This window comes from Haematobia irritans, chromosome 2 (assembly GCF_050003625.1).
Source record: "Haematobia irritans isolate KBUSLIRL chromosome 2, ASM5000362v1, whole genome shotgun sequence".
NCBI lineage: Eukaryota > Metazoa > Arthropoda > Insecta > Diptera > Muscidae > Haematobia > Haematobia irritans.
In genome coordinates, this window is record NC_134398.1 from 203,507,286 (window position 1) to 203,524,833 (window position 17,548).

At 27.7% G+C, this 17,548-nt stretch overlaps 1 protein-coding gene across 2 annotated transcripts; it reads right to left on the reverse strand.

The window, feature by feature from the left end:
* Positions 1–9,873: 9,873 nt before the first annotated feature.
* Positions 9,874–13,717, reverse strand: LOC142226955 (uncharacterized). 2 transcript variants are annotated; one of them, XM_075297220.1, is made up of 3 exons: positions 13,461–13,717; positions 10,378–10,624; positions 9,874–10,200 (listed from the first exon to the last, which is right to left on the reverse strand). In XM_075297220.1, exons 1-3 carry the CDS (start codon positions 13,494–13,496, stop codon positions 10,001–10,003), a joined length of 483 nt encoding a protein of 160 aa, XP_075153335.1. In that variant the 5' UTR covers positions 13,497–13,717; the 3' UTR covers positions 9,874–10,000. The 2 variants fall into 2 exon arrangements, with proteins under 2 accessions (XP_075153335.1, XP_075153334.1); XM_075297219.1 differs by having other exon boundaries at positions 9,874–10,624.
* Positions 13,718–17,548: the final 3,831 nt, after the last annotated feature.

Consider the following 17,548-nt stretch of genomic DNA (forward strand, 5'->3'; position numbering starts at 1 on the left):
GTGTAGCCTAGTTTGATTAAAATAAATAAAAATGTTCGGCCTCCAATAGAGGCCGCTGATGAATATTAATCGAATGCCGTCATTATTTTCTCAATCGGCTTTTGTGAATAGCACAGCCATTCACACATTGGAATACACATATATTTCAAAGGATGTTTTTGTACAATAGTAACAACATGGTGCGCCATCTAGCAGTCACTAGTGGTAAACTGAATAGAATTTTCTATTATATGTCTCTGTGCACCGCTAGAGCGCGAGGTTTGTGCCTTTACTTCTAGTTATTGTATGGTGAATTTCTATATAGAGTTGAAATAATTTCCCTGTCGACATAGTAGTAATTCCCTGTCGACATAGTAGTAATTTAGTAATTTATTTAGAATAAATATTTTTAATTTAATATTTGTATATTAATTTATGATAAACTTTTTATATTATAATAATTTATAATAAAAATTATAATAATTATATAATATAAATTTTCAAAAAAAAAAAAACAAATATTTGACCTTTTCGTTGTTCTTATCGTATTAACCCCCATTTTCATGAAGCTCTGTTAGTGCTACGTTAGCTAACGAACTTTTAAACCGATCTAGAGACATATCTGACATCTTGTCTAAATATTCCATATGCCAGTTAGTAGCTTAACTGCTGGAAATTTTTCAGTTAAAGTTAACTGAAGAGATGATAATTGCAATTTACTTTCTGTTAACTGGCAGTTAAAGCCTAACTGAGCTACATGAAAATGGCCGTAAGGTGGATAAGGTTCGGTTTTCGAGTTGAAACCCCCTTTAAATTTCAACGCGAAAAGCCAACATAAATAGTAATGACCTTTAAAAGAAAAAAATATTTCAGTTGGGTAAATATGCAAAGACCGACTTGTTTATGCGGGGTTCGCATTTACGGTTGCCACATTTGGTAGAATTCTATCAAAAATGGTAGATTTTCTACTGTTTTGTAGATGGGTAGAATTTTTGACGTTTTGGTACATCTCGCAAAATATTACTCCTCACAACTTTTCTATACAACTCAAATTTTGACAAAATTTTTATTGAAATAAAATTCTGAGAAAATTTTCTATAGAAATAAAATTTTGAAAAAATTTTCTATAGAAATAAAATTTTAACAAAATTTTCTATAGAAATTAAGTTTGAGAAAATTTTCTATAGACAAAGTTTTCTACAGAAATAAAATTTTGAGAAAATTTTCTATAGAAATAAAATTTGACAACATTTTTTGTAGAAATACAATTTTGACATTTCTATCGTAATACAATAATGAAAAAATTTTCTATAGAAATAAAATATTGACAAAATGTTCTATAGAAATAAAATTTTGTGAAAAAATTCTATGGAAATAAAACTTTGAGAAAATTTTCCATAGAAATACAATTTTGAGAAAAATTTCTATAGAAATAAATTTTTGAAAAAATGTTGACAAAATTTTCTATAGAAATAAAATTTTGACAAAATTTTCTATGGAAATAAAATGTAGACAAGATTTTCGAAATTTTGACAAAATTTTCTATAGAAATAACAAAATTTTCTATAGAAATACAATTTTGAGAAAATTTTCTAGAGAAATAAAATTTTGAGAAAACTTTCTGCAGAAATAAAATTTTGAGAAAATTTTCTATAGAAACAAAATTGTGAGAAGATTTTCTATTGAAATTAAATTTTGACCAAATTTTCTATAGAAATAAAGTTTTGAGAAAATTTTGAGAAAATTTTCTATAGAAATAAAATTTTGAGCAAATTTTCTATAGAAATAAAATTTTGAGAAGATTTTCTATAGAAATAAAATTTTGACTAAACTTTCTATAGAAATAAAATTTTGAGAAAATAAAATTCTGATAAAATTTTCTATAGAAATAAAATTTTGACAACATTTTCTATAACAATAAAATTTTGCAAAAATTGTCTATAAAAATAAAATTTTCAGAACATTTTCTATAGAAATAAAATTTTGACAAAATTTTCTATAGAAATAAAATTTTGACAAAATTTTCTATAGAAATAAAGATTTGACAAAATTGTATATAGAAAAAAAGATTTGACAAAATTTTCTATAGAAATAAAATGTTGACGAAATTTTTGTATAGAAATAAAATTTTGACAAAATTTTCTATAAAAAAAAAAAAATATTTGCAAAAATTGTCTACAAAAAAAATTTTGAGAAAATTTTCTATAGAAATAAAATTTTGACAAAATTTTCTATAGAAATTTTCTATAGAAATAAAGAAAAAAAGATTTGACAAAATTGTCTATAAAAAATTTTTTTGAGAAAATTTTCTATAGAAATAAAATTTTGACAAAATTTTCTATAGAAATAAAATTTAGACAACATTTTCATAAATATAAAATTTTGCAAAAGTTTTCAATAGAAATAAAATGTTGAGAAAGTTTTCTAAAGAAATAAAATTTTGACAAAAATTTTCTATAGAAATACAATTTTGAGAAAATTTTCTATAGAATAAATATGAATAAAATTTTGAGAAAATTTTCGATAAAAATAAAATTTTCTATACAAATAAAATTTTGATAACAGTTTCTATAGAAATACAATTTTGACAACATTTTGTATAGAAATTAAATTATCAGCCGAAATAAAATTTGACAAAACTTTCAGCCGAAATAAAATTTTTACAAAATTTTGAGAAAATCTTTTATAGAAATAAAATTTTGAGAACATTTTCTATAGAAATAAAATTTTGACAACTTTTTCTATAGAAATAAAATTTTGACAACATTTTCTATAGAAATAAAATTAGACATAATTTTCTGCAGAAATAAAAGTTTGACAAAATTTGCAATAAAAATAAAATTTTGAGAAAATTTTCTATACAAATACAGTTTTGACATAATTTTGTATAACTTTTGACTAAATTTTCTATAGAAATAAAATTTTACAACATTTTCTGTAGAAATAAAATTTTAACAAAATTTTCTGCCGAAATAAAATGTTGACAAAATTTTCCATAAAATCATAAATTCATTTATATAGATATAATCCTTGTATAAAAAAAAACATTTAGAGTAGTAAAATCCTATTTGAGAACTTTAACTCATTAAAAAAACATGAAAAAATGCGAGTTATTCAAAATTGAATCAAGAGAACTTCGTGGGCAGTTAACATAAAGAACTTCTTTGGGAAGAAATTATTGGAAGTGCTTTTAAAGTTGTGACTCTGGAAGAACTTCAATTTTTTTTGCTGGAAATGTTTTTAAGCGGAAACCTGTACCGCCTAAAACTATGCAACGGAAATTGTTTCTAGTCGGAAATTCGTGATACTCCCTTTAACTCTCAAGATGAGAGTCTCAACTTCAAGTGGTGACTTTCGATATTTACAAAAACTGATATATGTAAATGCATTTTCTTTTTAATTGTCTCCATGAAGAAGTGAACCATTTTTTCAAAAGGACACTTTTTATGCCTTTATCAACGACAAGGCTGCTTCTGAAGCCAGATACATTTTAACACCGAATTCGATAGTTCCAAATTGAAGCTGGTGAAGGGTTTTTGAATTGCAAACAATATTTGCAATTTCCTATTCAATTTACACCTTTGCAATCTTCACCTTTTAGTTTTTGCAAATCATTGTCCAACATTTTGCATGTAACAAAATTCTCAATTCAATTAATTTAGAATTCCCTGGCAAATGTTGTTGACACAAAACTACAAGGGCCAACAATCAATAGACTTCATAGTTACAAATCCTAAGCCATAACAAAAATAAAATATTTAGGTTATTCCATGGATTTGTTGGCAAAATCCTGCACTCAAAAAAAAAGTGGAGACAAAAAACATAAAAGGATGTCCATAATAAATGTAGTGCATTGCTGGTGTTGGTAATCTAGAATGATAGGACAACAGTATGCCCTCTTTACCAAGTTAAAGTCTTATCCCAATACTATCTCTTAGCTATTCCATTCGCTTGAATCGAATCGAGGACTTGATAACACATTGACATGACACTCGACAACAATAGATGTCCACATGGTAAAGCAATGAACCGTCGTACATACTGCCAACCTGCCCAGCATCCTGGCTAGCCTTACATATATTGACTATTACTTTGTCCCAATAAATCCAGCAACATGCATGTCCTTTCTATTCCATTTTGTTAGTACAACCTTACTCAAAGTACCAAACATTCCCACATATCCTAACTCAAATCCATGAAGAAGTTCTTGATTGAAGTGTCCTACTATGTAGTGTGATGTATGTAGTAAAACCAGACGATAGTAGTTCGACAAGGATTGACAACGAGTATGACACACACCCCTCCACCCATGTATCGGAGTACAGGATAACAAAAGGTCATAGTAAAAATTGGGTTATGCCAAAGCCATTCAAACTTCTTTAGCCGCAAAGCGATGAGGAAGTCAATAGGAGAAAATGAAAGAATGAGAGGTTGCACATGTCTGCAAACAAACAAAAATCTATTGTCATCAAAATTTATTGAAAGGACTCAGTAAAATCGAAGTAAATAAATCCTGATATTCTATTGAGTCAAGAATAATAGGAGTTAAATTACAAACAAAGTGATGAAAAATATGATTCTAATTGGGACACTCTTGGAGTTTAGTTTCCAATGTTTATGAGAGGGAGAGTACAGTTAGCTTTTTATGGTTATTGTTATTTATTTACACTAACATTTATTGGGTTTTACACGAAAAACTAAATAAAACCAAAAATTTTATTTCTATAGAAAATTTTGTACAAATGTTTAAATTTATCAAAATTTTATTTCTATATAAAAATTTGGTAAAATTCTTATACCTATAGAATATTTTGCCAAAAATGTTTTCTTTATAGAAAAATTTTGTCAAAATATCTATAGAATATTTAGTCAAAATTATATTTCTATAGAAAATTTTCCCAAAATTTTATTTCTATAGAATATATTCTCAAAATTTTATTTCAATAGATAATGTTGTCAATATTTAATTCCTATAGAAAATTTTGTCATAATTTTATTTCTAAAGAAAATTTTGTCAAAATTTTATTTCTAAAGAAAATTTTGTCAAAATTTTATTTCTAAAGAAAATGTTGTCAAAATTTTATTTCTATAGAAATTTTTGTCAAAATTTTATTTCTATAGAAAATTTTTTCAACATTTTATTTATGTAGAAAAAATGGTTAAAATTTTATTTCAATAGAAAATTTACTAAAAATTCTAATTTCCTAGAAAATGGGATTAAAATTTTATTTCTATAGAAAACTTTGTAAAAATGTTTAAATTTATCAAAATTGTATTTCTATATAAACATTTGGTAAAATTCTTATTCCTATAGAATATTTTGCCAAAAATTTTGTCTCTATAAAAATCTTGTCAAAATTTTATATCTATAGGATATTTAGTCACAATTATATTTCTATAGAAAATTTTATTTCTATACGATACATTCTCAAAATTTTATTTCTATAAAAATTTTTGTAACAATTTTATTTTTTTAAAAAATTTTGTGAATTTTTGTTGTCAATAGAAAATTTTGCCAAAGCTTTTTTTATGGAAAATTTTATCAAAATTTTATTTCCATAGAAAATTTTCTCAAATTTTTATGTCAATAGATAATATTGTCTATATTTCATTACTTTAGAAAATTTTGTCAAAATTTTATTTCTAAAGAAAATTTTGTCAAAATTTTATTTCTAAAGAAAATTTTGTCAAAATTTTATTTATATAGAAAATTTTGTCAACATTTTATTTCTATACAAAAATTTTGTTTATTTTTGGTTTGTACTCTTGGTTTGTAATCATATTTGTTGTTTTGATATCAGCTTAAAAATGTGGGAATTCCGAAACGTGCGTCCATCCAACCATCTCGCAGTCTATAGGGCTTTGCCCAAATAAATTTGACAAACATTCTTTTCCTCTGTTGGTTAAGCTACTCTTATAGTTTAGTAAACGCAATGGTTTTTGAGAAAAGCTATAGAAATAAAATTTTGAGAAAATTGTCTATAGAAATAAAATTGTGACAAGATTTTCTATAGAAATAAAATTTTGACAACATTTTCAATGGAAATAAAATTTTACAAAATTTTCTGCAGAAATAAAATTTTGACAAAATTTTCTATAGAAATAAAAATTTGACAAAATTTTCGATAAAATTAAAATTTTGAGAAAATTTTGTATACAAATAAAGTTTTGACATAATTTTGTATAGAAATAAATTTTATATCTATAGAATATTTAGTCAAAATTATATTTCTATAGCAAATTTTCCCAAAATTTTATTTCTATAGGATATATTCTCAAAATTTTATTTGTATAGAAAATTTTGTAAAAATTTTATTTTTATGAAAAATTTTGAGAATTTTTGTTTTCAATAGAAAATTTTGTAAAAGCTTTTTTTATTGTAAATTTTATCAAAATTTTATTTCTAAAGAAAATTTTGTCAAAATTTTATTTCTATAGAAAATTTTGTCAAAATTTTATTCTATAGAAAAATTTTGTTTATTTTTTTTGTTTTGTTATTGTTGGTTTGTACTTCAATCATGTTGTTTTCATATCAGCTTAAAAATGTGGTGCGTCAATCCAACCATATCGCAGTCTATAGGGCTTTGCCAAAATAAATTTGACAAACATTCTTTTCCTCTGTTGGTTAAGCTACTCTTGTAGTTTAGTCAACGCAATGGTTTTTAAGCTGAGATCAAAACAACAAATACAATTTTATTTGTATAGACAATTTTGTCAAAATTTTATTTCTATAGAAAATATTGTCAAAATTTTATTTCTATAGAACATTTTGTCAATTTTGTTTTGAATAGAAAATTTGATCAAAGTTTTTGTTTCAACAGAAAATTTGCTCAAAGTTTTTTGTTTTATAGAAAATGTTATCAAAATTTTATTTCTACAGAAAATTTTGTCAAATTTTTATTACAATAGATAATGTCAACTTTTCATTTTTATAGAAAATTTTGTCAAATTTTTATTTCAGTAGAAAATTTTGTCAAATTTTTATTTCAATAGAAAATTTTGTTAAAATTTTATTCCTATAGAAAATTTTGTCAAAATTTTATTTGTTTTGTTTTGTTATTGTTGGTTTTGTTCTTTAAGCATTGTTGTTGTTTTTTTATTTCAGCTTAAAACCATACATTGACTAAACTACAAGAGTAGCTTAACCAACAGAGGAAAAGAATGTTTGTCAAATTTATTTGGGCAAAGCCCTATAGACTGCAAGATGGTTGGATGGACGCACGTTTCGGAATTACCACATTCCTCATCAGCATCCAATGGAATGTGGTAATTCCGAAACGTGCGTCCATCCAACCATCTTGCAGTCTATAGGGCTTTGCCCAAATAAATTTGACAAACATTCTTTTCCTCTGTTGGTTAAGCTACTCTTGTAGTTTAGTCAATGTATGGTTTTAAGCTGAAATAAAAAAACAACAACAATGCTTAAAGAACAAAACCAACAATAACAAAACAAAACAAATGGAAAAAGAAGAGGAGGCACGCTCAAAATAAACCCAGCCATGTGAATTCAAATCGATGATTTGACAGTGGCATAGGAAAAGAGATATGTTTGTTTCGAGTTTATTTCGGCATAAGCCGGCTATCAATGTAAAACCTTTTTTCGGAGGGTTCAAGTGTGGTTTTTGTTGGGTTTAATAAACTGCCTGAATTTATTCTGATAATTGGTTGATAGTTTTGCTGCAAGTAGAGGATGCTGATGAGGAATGTGGTAATTCCGAAACGTGCGTCCATCCAACCATCTTGCAGTCTATAGGGCTTTGCCCAAATAAATTTGACAAACATTCTTTTCCTCTGTTGGTTAAGCTACTCTTGTAGTTTAGTCAATGTATGGTTTTAAGCTGAAATAAAAAAACAACAAAATTTTATTTCTAAAAAAATTTTGTCAAAATTGTATTTCTACAGAATATTTTTTCAAATTTTTATTTCGATAGAAAATTTGGCCAAAATTTTGTTTCTATGGAAAATTTGGTCAAAATTGTATTTCTATAGAAAACTTTATCAAAATTTTATTTCTATAGAAAATGTTGTCAAAGTTTTATTTCTATAAAAAATTTTGTCAAAATTTTATTTTTATAGAAAATTTTGTTAAAATTTTATTTCTCTATAAAATTTGTTTCAAATTTTTATTTCTATAGAAAATGTTGTCACAGTTTTATTTCTATAGAAAATTTTTTCAAATTTTTATTTCTATAGAAAATTTGGTAAAATTTTATTTCTATAGAAAATTTTGTCAAAATTGTATTTCTATAGAAAATTTTGTCAACATTTTGTACATATAGAAAATTTTATCAACATTTTATATTTATAGAAAATTTTGTCTAAATTTTATTTTTATTGGAAATTTTCTGAATTTTTTTTTATAGACAATTTTCTCAATATTTTATTTCCATAGAAAATTTTTTCAATTTTTTTTCTATAGAAAATTTGGTCAAAATTTTACTTCTATAGAAAACTTTATGAAGATTTTATTTCTATAGAAAATTTTGTTAAAATTTTATTTCTCTATAAAATTTGTTTCAAATTTTTATTTCTATAGAATATTTTTTCAAATTTTTATTTCGATAGAAAATTTGGCCAAAATTTTGTTTCTATGGAAAATTTGGTCAAAATTTTATTTCTAGAGAAAACTTTATTAAGATTTTATTTTTATAGAAATTGATGTCAAAATTTTATTTCTATAGAAAATTTTGTCAAAATTGTATTTCCATAGAAAATTTTGTCAAAATTTTATTTCTATAGAAAATTTTGTCAAAATTTTATTTCTCTATAAAATTTGTTTCAAATTTTTGTTTCTATAGAATATTTTTTCAAATTTTTATTTCGATAGAAAATTTGGCCAAAATTTTGTTTCTGTGGAAAATTTGGTCAAAATTTTATTTCTATAGAAAATGTTGTCAAAGTTTTATTTCTATAGAAAATTTTGTTAAAATTTTATTTCTCTATAAAATTTATTTATTTATTTATAGAAAATTTTCTCAATATTTTATTTCCAAAAAAAAAAAATTTTCAAATTTTTATTTCTATAGAAAATTTGGTCAAAATTTTATTTCAATAGAAAATTTTGTCAAAATTTTTGCTCTATAGAAAATATTGTCAAAAGTTTTATATCTATAGAAAATGGTGTCAACATTTTATTTTTATAGAAAATTTTGTATAAATTTTATTTGTATAGAAAATTTTGTCAATATGTTATTTCTATGAAAAATTGGCCAAAATTTTATTTCTATGGAAAATTTTCTAAAAATTTTGTTCTATAGAAAATTTTGTCAAAGTATAGAAAATTTTATTTCTAACGATATTTTTCGCAAAAATTTAAGAATTTATAAAAAATTTCTATGGAAAATTTTCTAAAAATTTTGTTCTATAGAAAATTTTGTCAAAGTATAGAAAATTTTATTTCTAACGATATTTTTCGCAAAAATTTAAGAATTTATAAAAAATTTGGTCTAAGGTGGGCTCCCATTTTCATTTCTCGGGCATTTGGAAGACGGTCACTGGTCTCACTGGCTGCTCGCTTGCTGCTATGATTTTATAATTTTTATATTTCTTGATTTTATTTTTCATAAAAACTTTTCAAAGATTTATTGGTGATTTTTTCGGGGAATTTGGAGTCAAAAGCGTTCTAATGGGAAGGAAAAGAATCAAAAAATACTGGGAACACTGTTCTAAACTGTAGGTATCGAGGAGGGCTTTTGTATAAAATGCAAATACAATAATTTTTAGATAAATAGTAATTTTTTTTTAGTACCCATTATGATGACAATAATATTACAGTGGTATATTTAATATAATCCCATCCTAATAATCTAGTCCGAAAGGCTTGATCTGTGTTTGAGTCCAAACGACAACAGCTTGATTGAAGTTTGATTTAGTTTGCTTTCAAATGAAGTTCAATTTATTTTTAAATTACATAAATTTCTCGTCATTAAACATAAGAAATGTTGTAATATTTTTATTTAATTCTTTAAAATGGAAAAATTGCAATTATAAATTATTTATCTCCGAAAATGTACGAATCACACTATTCCAATTCCCTGGTCTCCAAGCGATCCTTTTCGCTCTTGAATAAAAACGTTTCAATAAATTCATCGTACAATTTATCCTTCTCGGCCAAATTCTTCTCATTCGATATCTCATCCAATATCTCCAACATTTCCTGTTGATTTTCGACAACATTCTCCGAAAGGCAATCCCATAGTTTTTGTGAAATTTGCTGAAATTCTTTCATAAAACGCAAATATAAATTATCAAATTTGGTTAAATTACGACCATGAAAATAGAATTCTGGTGAAATGACTTCGAATTGAAATTGCGGCATATCGGGGGCCAGCGAGGAGCGTAATCGTTCTATTTTCCAATTGTTAATGCGAAAGTGTCGAAAAACTATGCGTTTCTCACCATAACTGCTATTGACCGCCAAAGCATGTTTAACCATTTCCACATAATTCTCCATAAGTGGAGTTGCCGCTTGACGTAGTTGAGGTGTCATTGTATCGGCTATCTGTTCATATACTTGAATGCTTAGACGCAAGGCTTCATCTTCAATATCCAAGACTAAATGTTCGACATTGTTTATGAATTCCTTGAATGGTGTGTCTTCCTCCATGGCTCTAATGATGGTAATATGGGCCGTTGTTACAAAAACCTATAAAACCATGTAAAGAGATAACTCATATAGAGATAACGATTTTGGTGTAATAGGGCACAGTGGGGGAAATGTAAATAGAAACAAGTAATAAATAGATAAGGTCGTGTGGATTATTTGTTTTTAATTGATGTAGTTGTCAAAGTGGACAGTAGACGAATGGAAGGAAAAACGGCCACACTTGGCAAAAGTAAAAATTGTTCTGTGTTTGTTTCCTGACCAAGAGCATTGTATCACACTATATGGTGTTAGATAGTTTAAATTTTAAGTCTCAAGCAGCTTTAGCGATGACCCGTAAATCTTACCGGGGGTCAGTATGCGTATGGTCTATATAAAGCTGAGTTGCATTTATATCAGGCTTTGCCTATAGGTGTTGTCCTTGGTCCAAGGTCAACACTGGGCACTGTTTCCTGACATGAACTCCGACTTGTAATGGCATAGGCCAACAATGAGCATTCAGATAGACCTGAATGATCGGCGGATTCCTGTGAGGCGTTTCTGGATACATTCACAGGTCTTAGTTTAGTTTGTCGCTCTTTGGGAGAGAAACGCCGACAAAGCCCTGTGACCATGAGCTCGGTTTCACATGGGCCCAACTCACCAGCACTACGACCAGTAATGGCGATTCAGCCCGTTGCCACGCTTTGGCCGACTATGACCGTTCAGATAGAGCAGAATGATAGGTGGATTCCTGTCCGAGCGTTTCTGGATCCTTGCGCTGGTTTTTAGTTCAGTTTGTCGGTCTTTGGCGGAGAAATTTCGAGTCCTGTGACCATGGGCTCGGAATGGTTCCATCACATCAACTCATTACTCTACACAATGGTGGATTTGAAGCACATCACTGCTCCTGACCATATGCAGTTAGATGAACCGCATTTTTTTGAGGCTTCGCCTATAGGTATTTGATCCAGACTACCACAAAATAAGAAAACCACAGTGCCAGTTTCCCATAGAACCAACTCGCCAGCACTGTGACCAGTAATGGCGATTCAGGCCGTTGCCATGCTTGGGACGGTCTGCAGCTAGATGATGCATTTTTATCAGACTTCACCTCTACGTATTATCCTTGATCCATAGGTCCACCACACAATAATGAAACTACAAACGTTCTCTAGCCTCGGTTTCCCATTGGCCCAACTCATCAGCCCATGACCTGTAATGGCGATGCAGCTCGTTGCCTTGCTTAATCTCCCTATGGCCGCTCAGATAGAGCTAAATGTTCGGCGGATTTCTGTGCGGGGACCTTGCGCAGGTCTTAGTTTAGTTCGTCGGTCTTTGAACGATGAACTTCGTTTAAGTCCTCTGACTGAGGTTTCAAATTAGATCTGTAAATTTTCCGTCGCATCATCATCACATGACTCAACGCGACGGTTAGGTGTCTCAGCACAAGATGCGGATTTGACGCACAATGCTATGTAATTGCTGCGCTTAAGAATCAGTCTACTGTTAGCTGAGCCGTATATTCGCCTGTAGGTATTATCCTTGGTCCACAGGCAATGCTTGGGCCGACTAGGGTCGTTCAGCTAGAAATGAATGATAGACGAATTTTTTTGGCCGGATGTTTCTGGATCCTTGCGCACATCTTAATTCAGTTGGTCAGTCTTTGGGCGAGGAACTTCGAAACGGTCCTCTGATTTTGAGCTCAGAAAAACTGTGTAAATTTTCCGTCGCATCATTATATGACCCAACGCAAAGTTAGGTAGGGACTTGACCCACATCTCTTCTCTTAAAAATCACTATGCCGGTTTACAGTTAGCTGACTCGTACGTGCTATTAGGCCTCGTCTGTTGGTATTGCCCTTGGTCCAGAGTTCTACCACGAAATAATGAGACAACAAATGTACTCTAGCCCTTGTTTCCCATGGACCCAACTCACAATGTTTGAGTGGGTTATATCAGTTTCATGTAACTTACAATAGGGTGCGAGGTAGTCTTCTGTTGCCTTGTGATTTGACGACTCATCGACAGACGGCTATGCGCTAAAAATCTAATAAAAACTATCAGGCTTGGCTACTCCATTTATATTTGCATCTTGACTCTCTCTTTTTGGGTTTCCTTCTACTAATGCGCTATTCATTTTATAAGTATAAGTTTATTCGGACCAAATGTCTGTGTTTGTAAAATATTTTAGAGGGTGATCATGACTATATCATCGATAAATGTACTATCGATCACATTAACAAGCAGCAGTATCGATTATGCCGTTAAACAGAGCTTATAGTGTGACCAATATTTGTGATATGTCTCGAAATGTTCAGATTATAAGTTTATCCGGACGGAATTTCTGTGTTTGTAAAGTATCTTACAGCATGATCAATCGCTAGAATTTTTCGGCGATAATTAAATAATCGATAAATGTATTTTCGATAACATTTACAAGCAGAAGTATCGATTATGCCGTCGAACATAACTTATAGTGTGACTAATATTTGGGATATGTCTCGAAATGTTGGAAACGGACATTATTGTCAAGATAAATTTATAGTGTGAACGGTGCATAATGTAAATATTGTTTCACGAACAATTATTTTTGAAAAAATCCCAATATTTTGGATCAAATTCTAAACCAGCCTATTTTATTAATTTTTTTCATATTGTGACACAATAATATAGGGTTGGATATAATGGGTATCGGAATAAACTTATTTCATTTATTAAAAAAAAAAAGAACAATTATATAATTTATTATATTTAGTTTTTTAATTAATTTTTTTAAACTATTATTTAAATTAACTGAGAGAAATAACCCACTGTGCCTTCTACCACTATCAATGATATATATAGCATTTCCATTTTGACCACTCTTTAGGAAACAAATATGAATTAAGAGTACTTACTTGCCATAGTACCATACTAAGCCATCCATGTTGCATCTTCACTTTTTAGCCACGAAAAAGGAAAACCACAGCCACGCAACAAAACACTACCACATCAAATATGATGCTACTCTTGGTTAATGCCTTCGTAAATGGTCTGTTTGGACTTGTTTTGTCTTGTGCCACAAATTCTATTTTATTTCTGGTATTCCAGTGTACCATATATTGTCTTTGGGGAGATACGTTGGACTAGCGTCAGCTTTTTATTCTGTTCTAAGTTCCACAACTGACAAAAGAGAACTAAATGTACGATCCATATTTTCAGAGACATTGTGGTGAACATCCTGGCGATGGCCAACATGATTTGCTACAGGTTGAACGTTAATTAAATCTGTCAATATTGCAAAAAATTGAAAGAGAATATAAAACCGGCAAAATTGACGCACAATAATAGCGAATAGCTTGGGCATGGCTATTGACTTGAAATTACGAATTCAAGAAATTGATTCATTTGCGGGTGAATGGACCATGAATGTTTGTTAATGTATGTACAAAATTGCCCTTTAATTATATATGTAAGCAGTATGTCAATTTAATGTCAACTTTGTAGCGTTTTGAAACGTTGATCTTTTGTGCCACTAAATACCATACTTTTTTATTTTTGTGCCATCTTTTTGCCATGTAGTACCACTTTTTAATAATTCCCTTCTTATTTCAATAGTTTTTCGTAATTTTTGTTCACGGACACAATAAATTGGAGCACTTTTCCTTTATCAAAACCATTAGGGGGGCTATAGCCCCCCTAGGAATATTTAACAGCCATGCCAAAAGTGGTCCATATCAGTCCATAATCATATATAGCCCCCATATAAACCGATCCCGAGAGTTGGTTTTGGAGCCTCTAGGAGGAGCAAATTTCGTCCGAGTCAGTTGAAATTTGGTACATTGTGCTAGTATATGGCCGTTAACAACCATGCCTAACTAGGTCCATATCGGTCTATAGTTATATATAGCCCTCAGATAAATCGATCCCCAATCACACAAAAATTGGTCCATATCAAGTTCATAATTCTATATAGCACCGATATAAGCGACCCCCATATTTCAATTCTGGCTCTCTACGTACCGTGCAAAAGTCCATGTCGATTCGTAATTATTTGTAGACTTACCTATGTTATACATAACTTTTTTGTTAATATATACCACGTATGGAATAACTCACAATTTAGAAAACGATGTTAAGAAGTTTTAAGATACCACAACCCAAGTAATTCGATTGTGGATGACAGTCTTTCGTAGAAGTTTCTACGCAATCCATGGTGGAGGGTACATAAGATTCGGCCTGGCCGAACTTACGGCCGTATATACTTGTTTCATATTTTTTGCAGCATTGTTAAGATATTCGTTTATTAAATAAAAGTTTTAATATCAGTTACTATTTTTTAATTAAATCGACTAAAAATTAGACAAAAAATCCGACTAATTGTGCATGAAAGGCATTAGCGGAACTTGGTGCGGTTGTATTTACTAGTTTAATATTATATAACAACAATGGAAAATCCTAAATAGGTTTTCAAATTCTGGGGGGGAGCTAAAATTTTTCTGGGGTGGTCTAAACCCCCTCCCCAGAGGCCTTCCTACGCTTATGATCAAACCTTAGAGTTATGAAGTGCACAATTGTGACGTCTAACAATATGCCAAGAAAAATGTCTGTAGTAGACAAGCCGAGTTCTCCCATGCAATGTTACCAGTATTGGAGATTTTTCCCCAAATTGAGGATATTTTTCCAACTTCCTTTTATTCCAAATGAAACATTTTGAGTCACTTTGTAGAAATTCTCATTTGTAAAGCTGGCAAAATTTCTTCTTGGGGTTAGTAGGACGGTTGCCACTCGTGCCAAAAATAATCTACCAAAATTTGAAGAAAATTTTTCCCAAAAAGCTACCAAATTTAAAAAAAAAATTGCAAATATTGAAGTTATTTTGAATTTTATTTCTAGAGAAAATTTCGTCTAAATTTTTTTTTATATAGAAAATTTTGTCTAAATTTTAATTCTATAGATTTTTTTTCAATATTTTACTTCTATAGAATTCTTTTTCAAAATTTTATTTCTATAGAAAATTTTGTCAAAATTTTATTTCTATAGAAAATTTTGTCTAAATTTTAAGTCTATAGAAATTTTTTTTTTCAATATTTTACTTCTATCGAATTCCTTTTCAAAATTTTATTTCTATAGTAAATTTTGTCAAATTTTATTTCTATAGTAAATTTTGTCAAAATTTTATTTCTATAGAAAATTTTGTCTACATTTTTTTTATAGAAAATTTTGTCAAAATGTTATTTCTATAGAAAATTTTGTCTAAATTTTATATATATGTAGAAAATTTTGTCTAAATTTTATTTCTATAGAAAATTTTGTCAAAATTCTATTTACATAGCAATTTTTTTCAAAATTTTATTTCTATAGAAAATTTTGTCTAAATTTTATTTCTATAGAAAATTTTGTCTAAATTTTAATTCTATAGATATTTTTTTTTTTCAATATTTTACTTCTATCGAATTCCTTTTCAAAATTTTATTTCTATAGTAAATTTTGTCAAATTTTATTTCTATAGTAAATTTTGTCAAAATTTTATTTCTATAGAAAATTTTGTCTAAATTTTTTTTTTATAGAAAATTTTGTCAAAATGTTATTTCTATAGAAAATTTTGTCTAAATTTTATTTATATAGAAAATTTTGTCTAAATTTTATTTCTATAGAAAATTTTGTCAAAATTCTATTTCCATAGAATTTTTTTTCAAAAATTTAATTTCTATAGAAAATTTTGTCTAAATTTTATTTCTATAGAAAATTAATTTTTTTTTTTTCAAAATAAATAGTTTATTATTTTATTTTAGAAGTTTGCCTGTTATTAGCGACAATTTTTTGGGTGTATAAATGTGTCGAATTTTAAATGTTTTACCGAATTTAAAATTTTTCCCCACAAGGGAAGGTTGCTAATTTTGTCTAAATTTTATTTCCATAGAAAATTTTGTCAAAATTTTATTTCGATAGAAAATTTTGTCAAAATTTCATTTTCATAGAAAATTTTGTCAAAATTTTATTTCCATAGAAAATTTTGTCAAAATTTTATTTCGATAGAAAACTTTGTCACAATTTTATTTCCATAGAAAATTTTGTCTAATTTTTTTTCTATTGAAAATTTTGACAACATTTTGTTTCTATAGAAATTTTTTTCAAATTTTTTTTTCTATAGAAAATTTTGTCAAAATTTTATTTCTACAGAAAATTTTGTCAAAATTCTATATCCATAGAAAATTTTGTCAAAATTTTATTTCCCTAGAAAAATTGGTTTCTATAGAAATTTTTGTCAAAATTTTTTTCTATAGAAAATTTTGTCAAAATTTTATTTCTACAGAAAATTTTGTCAAAATTTTATTTCTACAGAAAATTTTGTCAAAATTCTATATCCATAGAAAATTTTGTCCAAATTTTATTTCAATAGAAAATTTTGTCAAAATTTTATTTCCATAGAAAATTTTGTCAAAATTTTGTTTCTATAGAAAATTTTGTCAAAATTTTGTTTCTATAGAAAATTTTGTCAATTTTTTTTTTGTATAGAAGATTTTGTTCAAATTTTATTTCTTAACATACTTTATCAACATTTTACTTCTATAGAAAATTTTGTCAAAATTTTATTTCTATACAAAATGTTGTCAAAATTTTATTCCTACAGAAAATTTTGTCTAAATTTTATTTCTATAGAAAATTTTGTCAAAATTCTATTTCCATAGAAAATTTTTTCAAAATTTTATTTCTATAAAAAATTTTGTCTAAATTTTATTTCTATAGAAAATTTAGTTTTTTTTTCTTCAATATAAATAGTTTATTATTTCATTTTAGAAATTTGCCTGTTATTAGCGACAATTTTTTGTGTGTATAAATATCCCTTGGACTGTAGATGTGTTGAATTTTAAATGTTTTACCGAATTTTAAATTTTTTCCCCACAAAGGAAGGTTACAATTTCACCAAAACGGAGTACATACTCACAATGGGCTTTGATAGTAACATACGACGTAACACTAAAAAAATCTACCATTTTTGGTA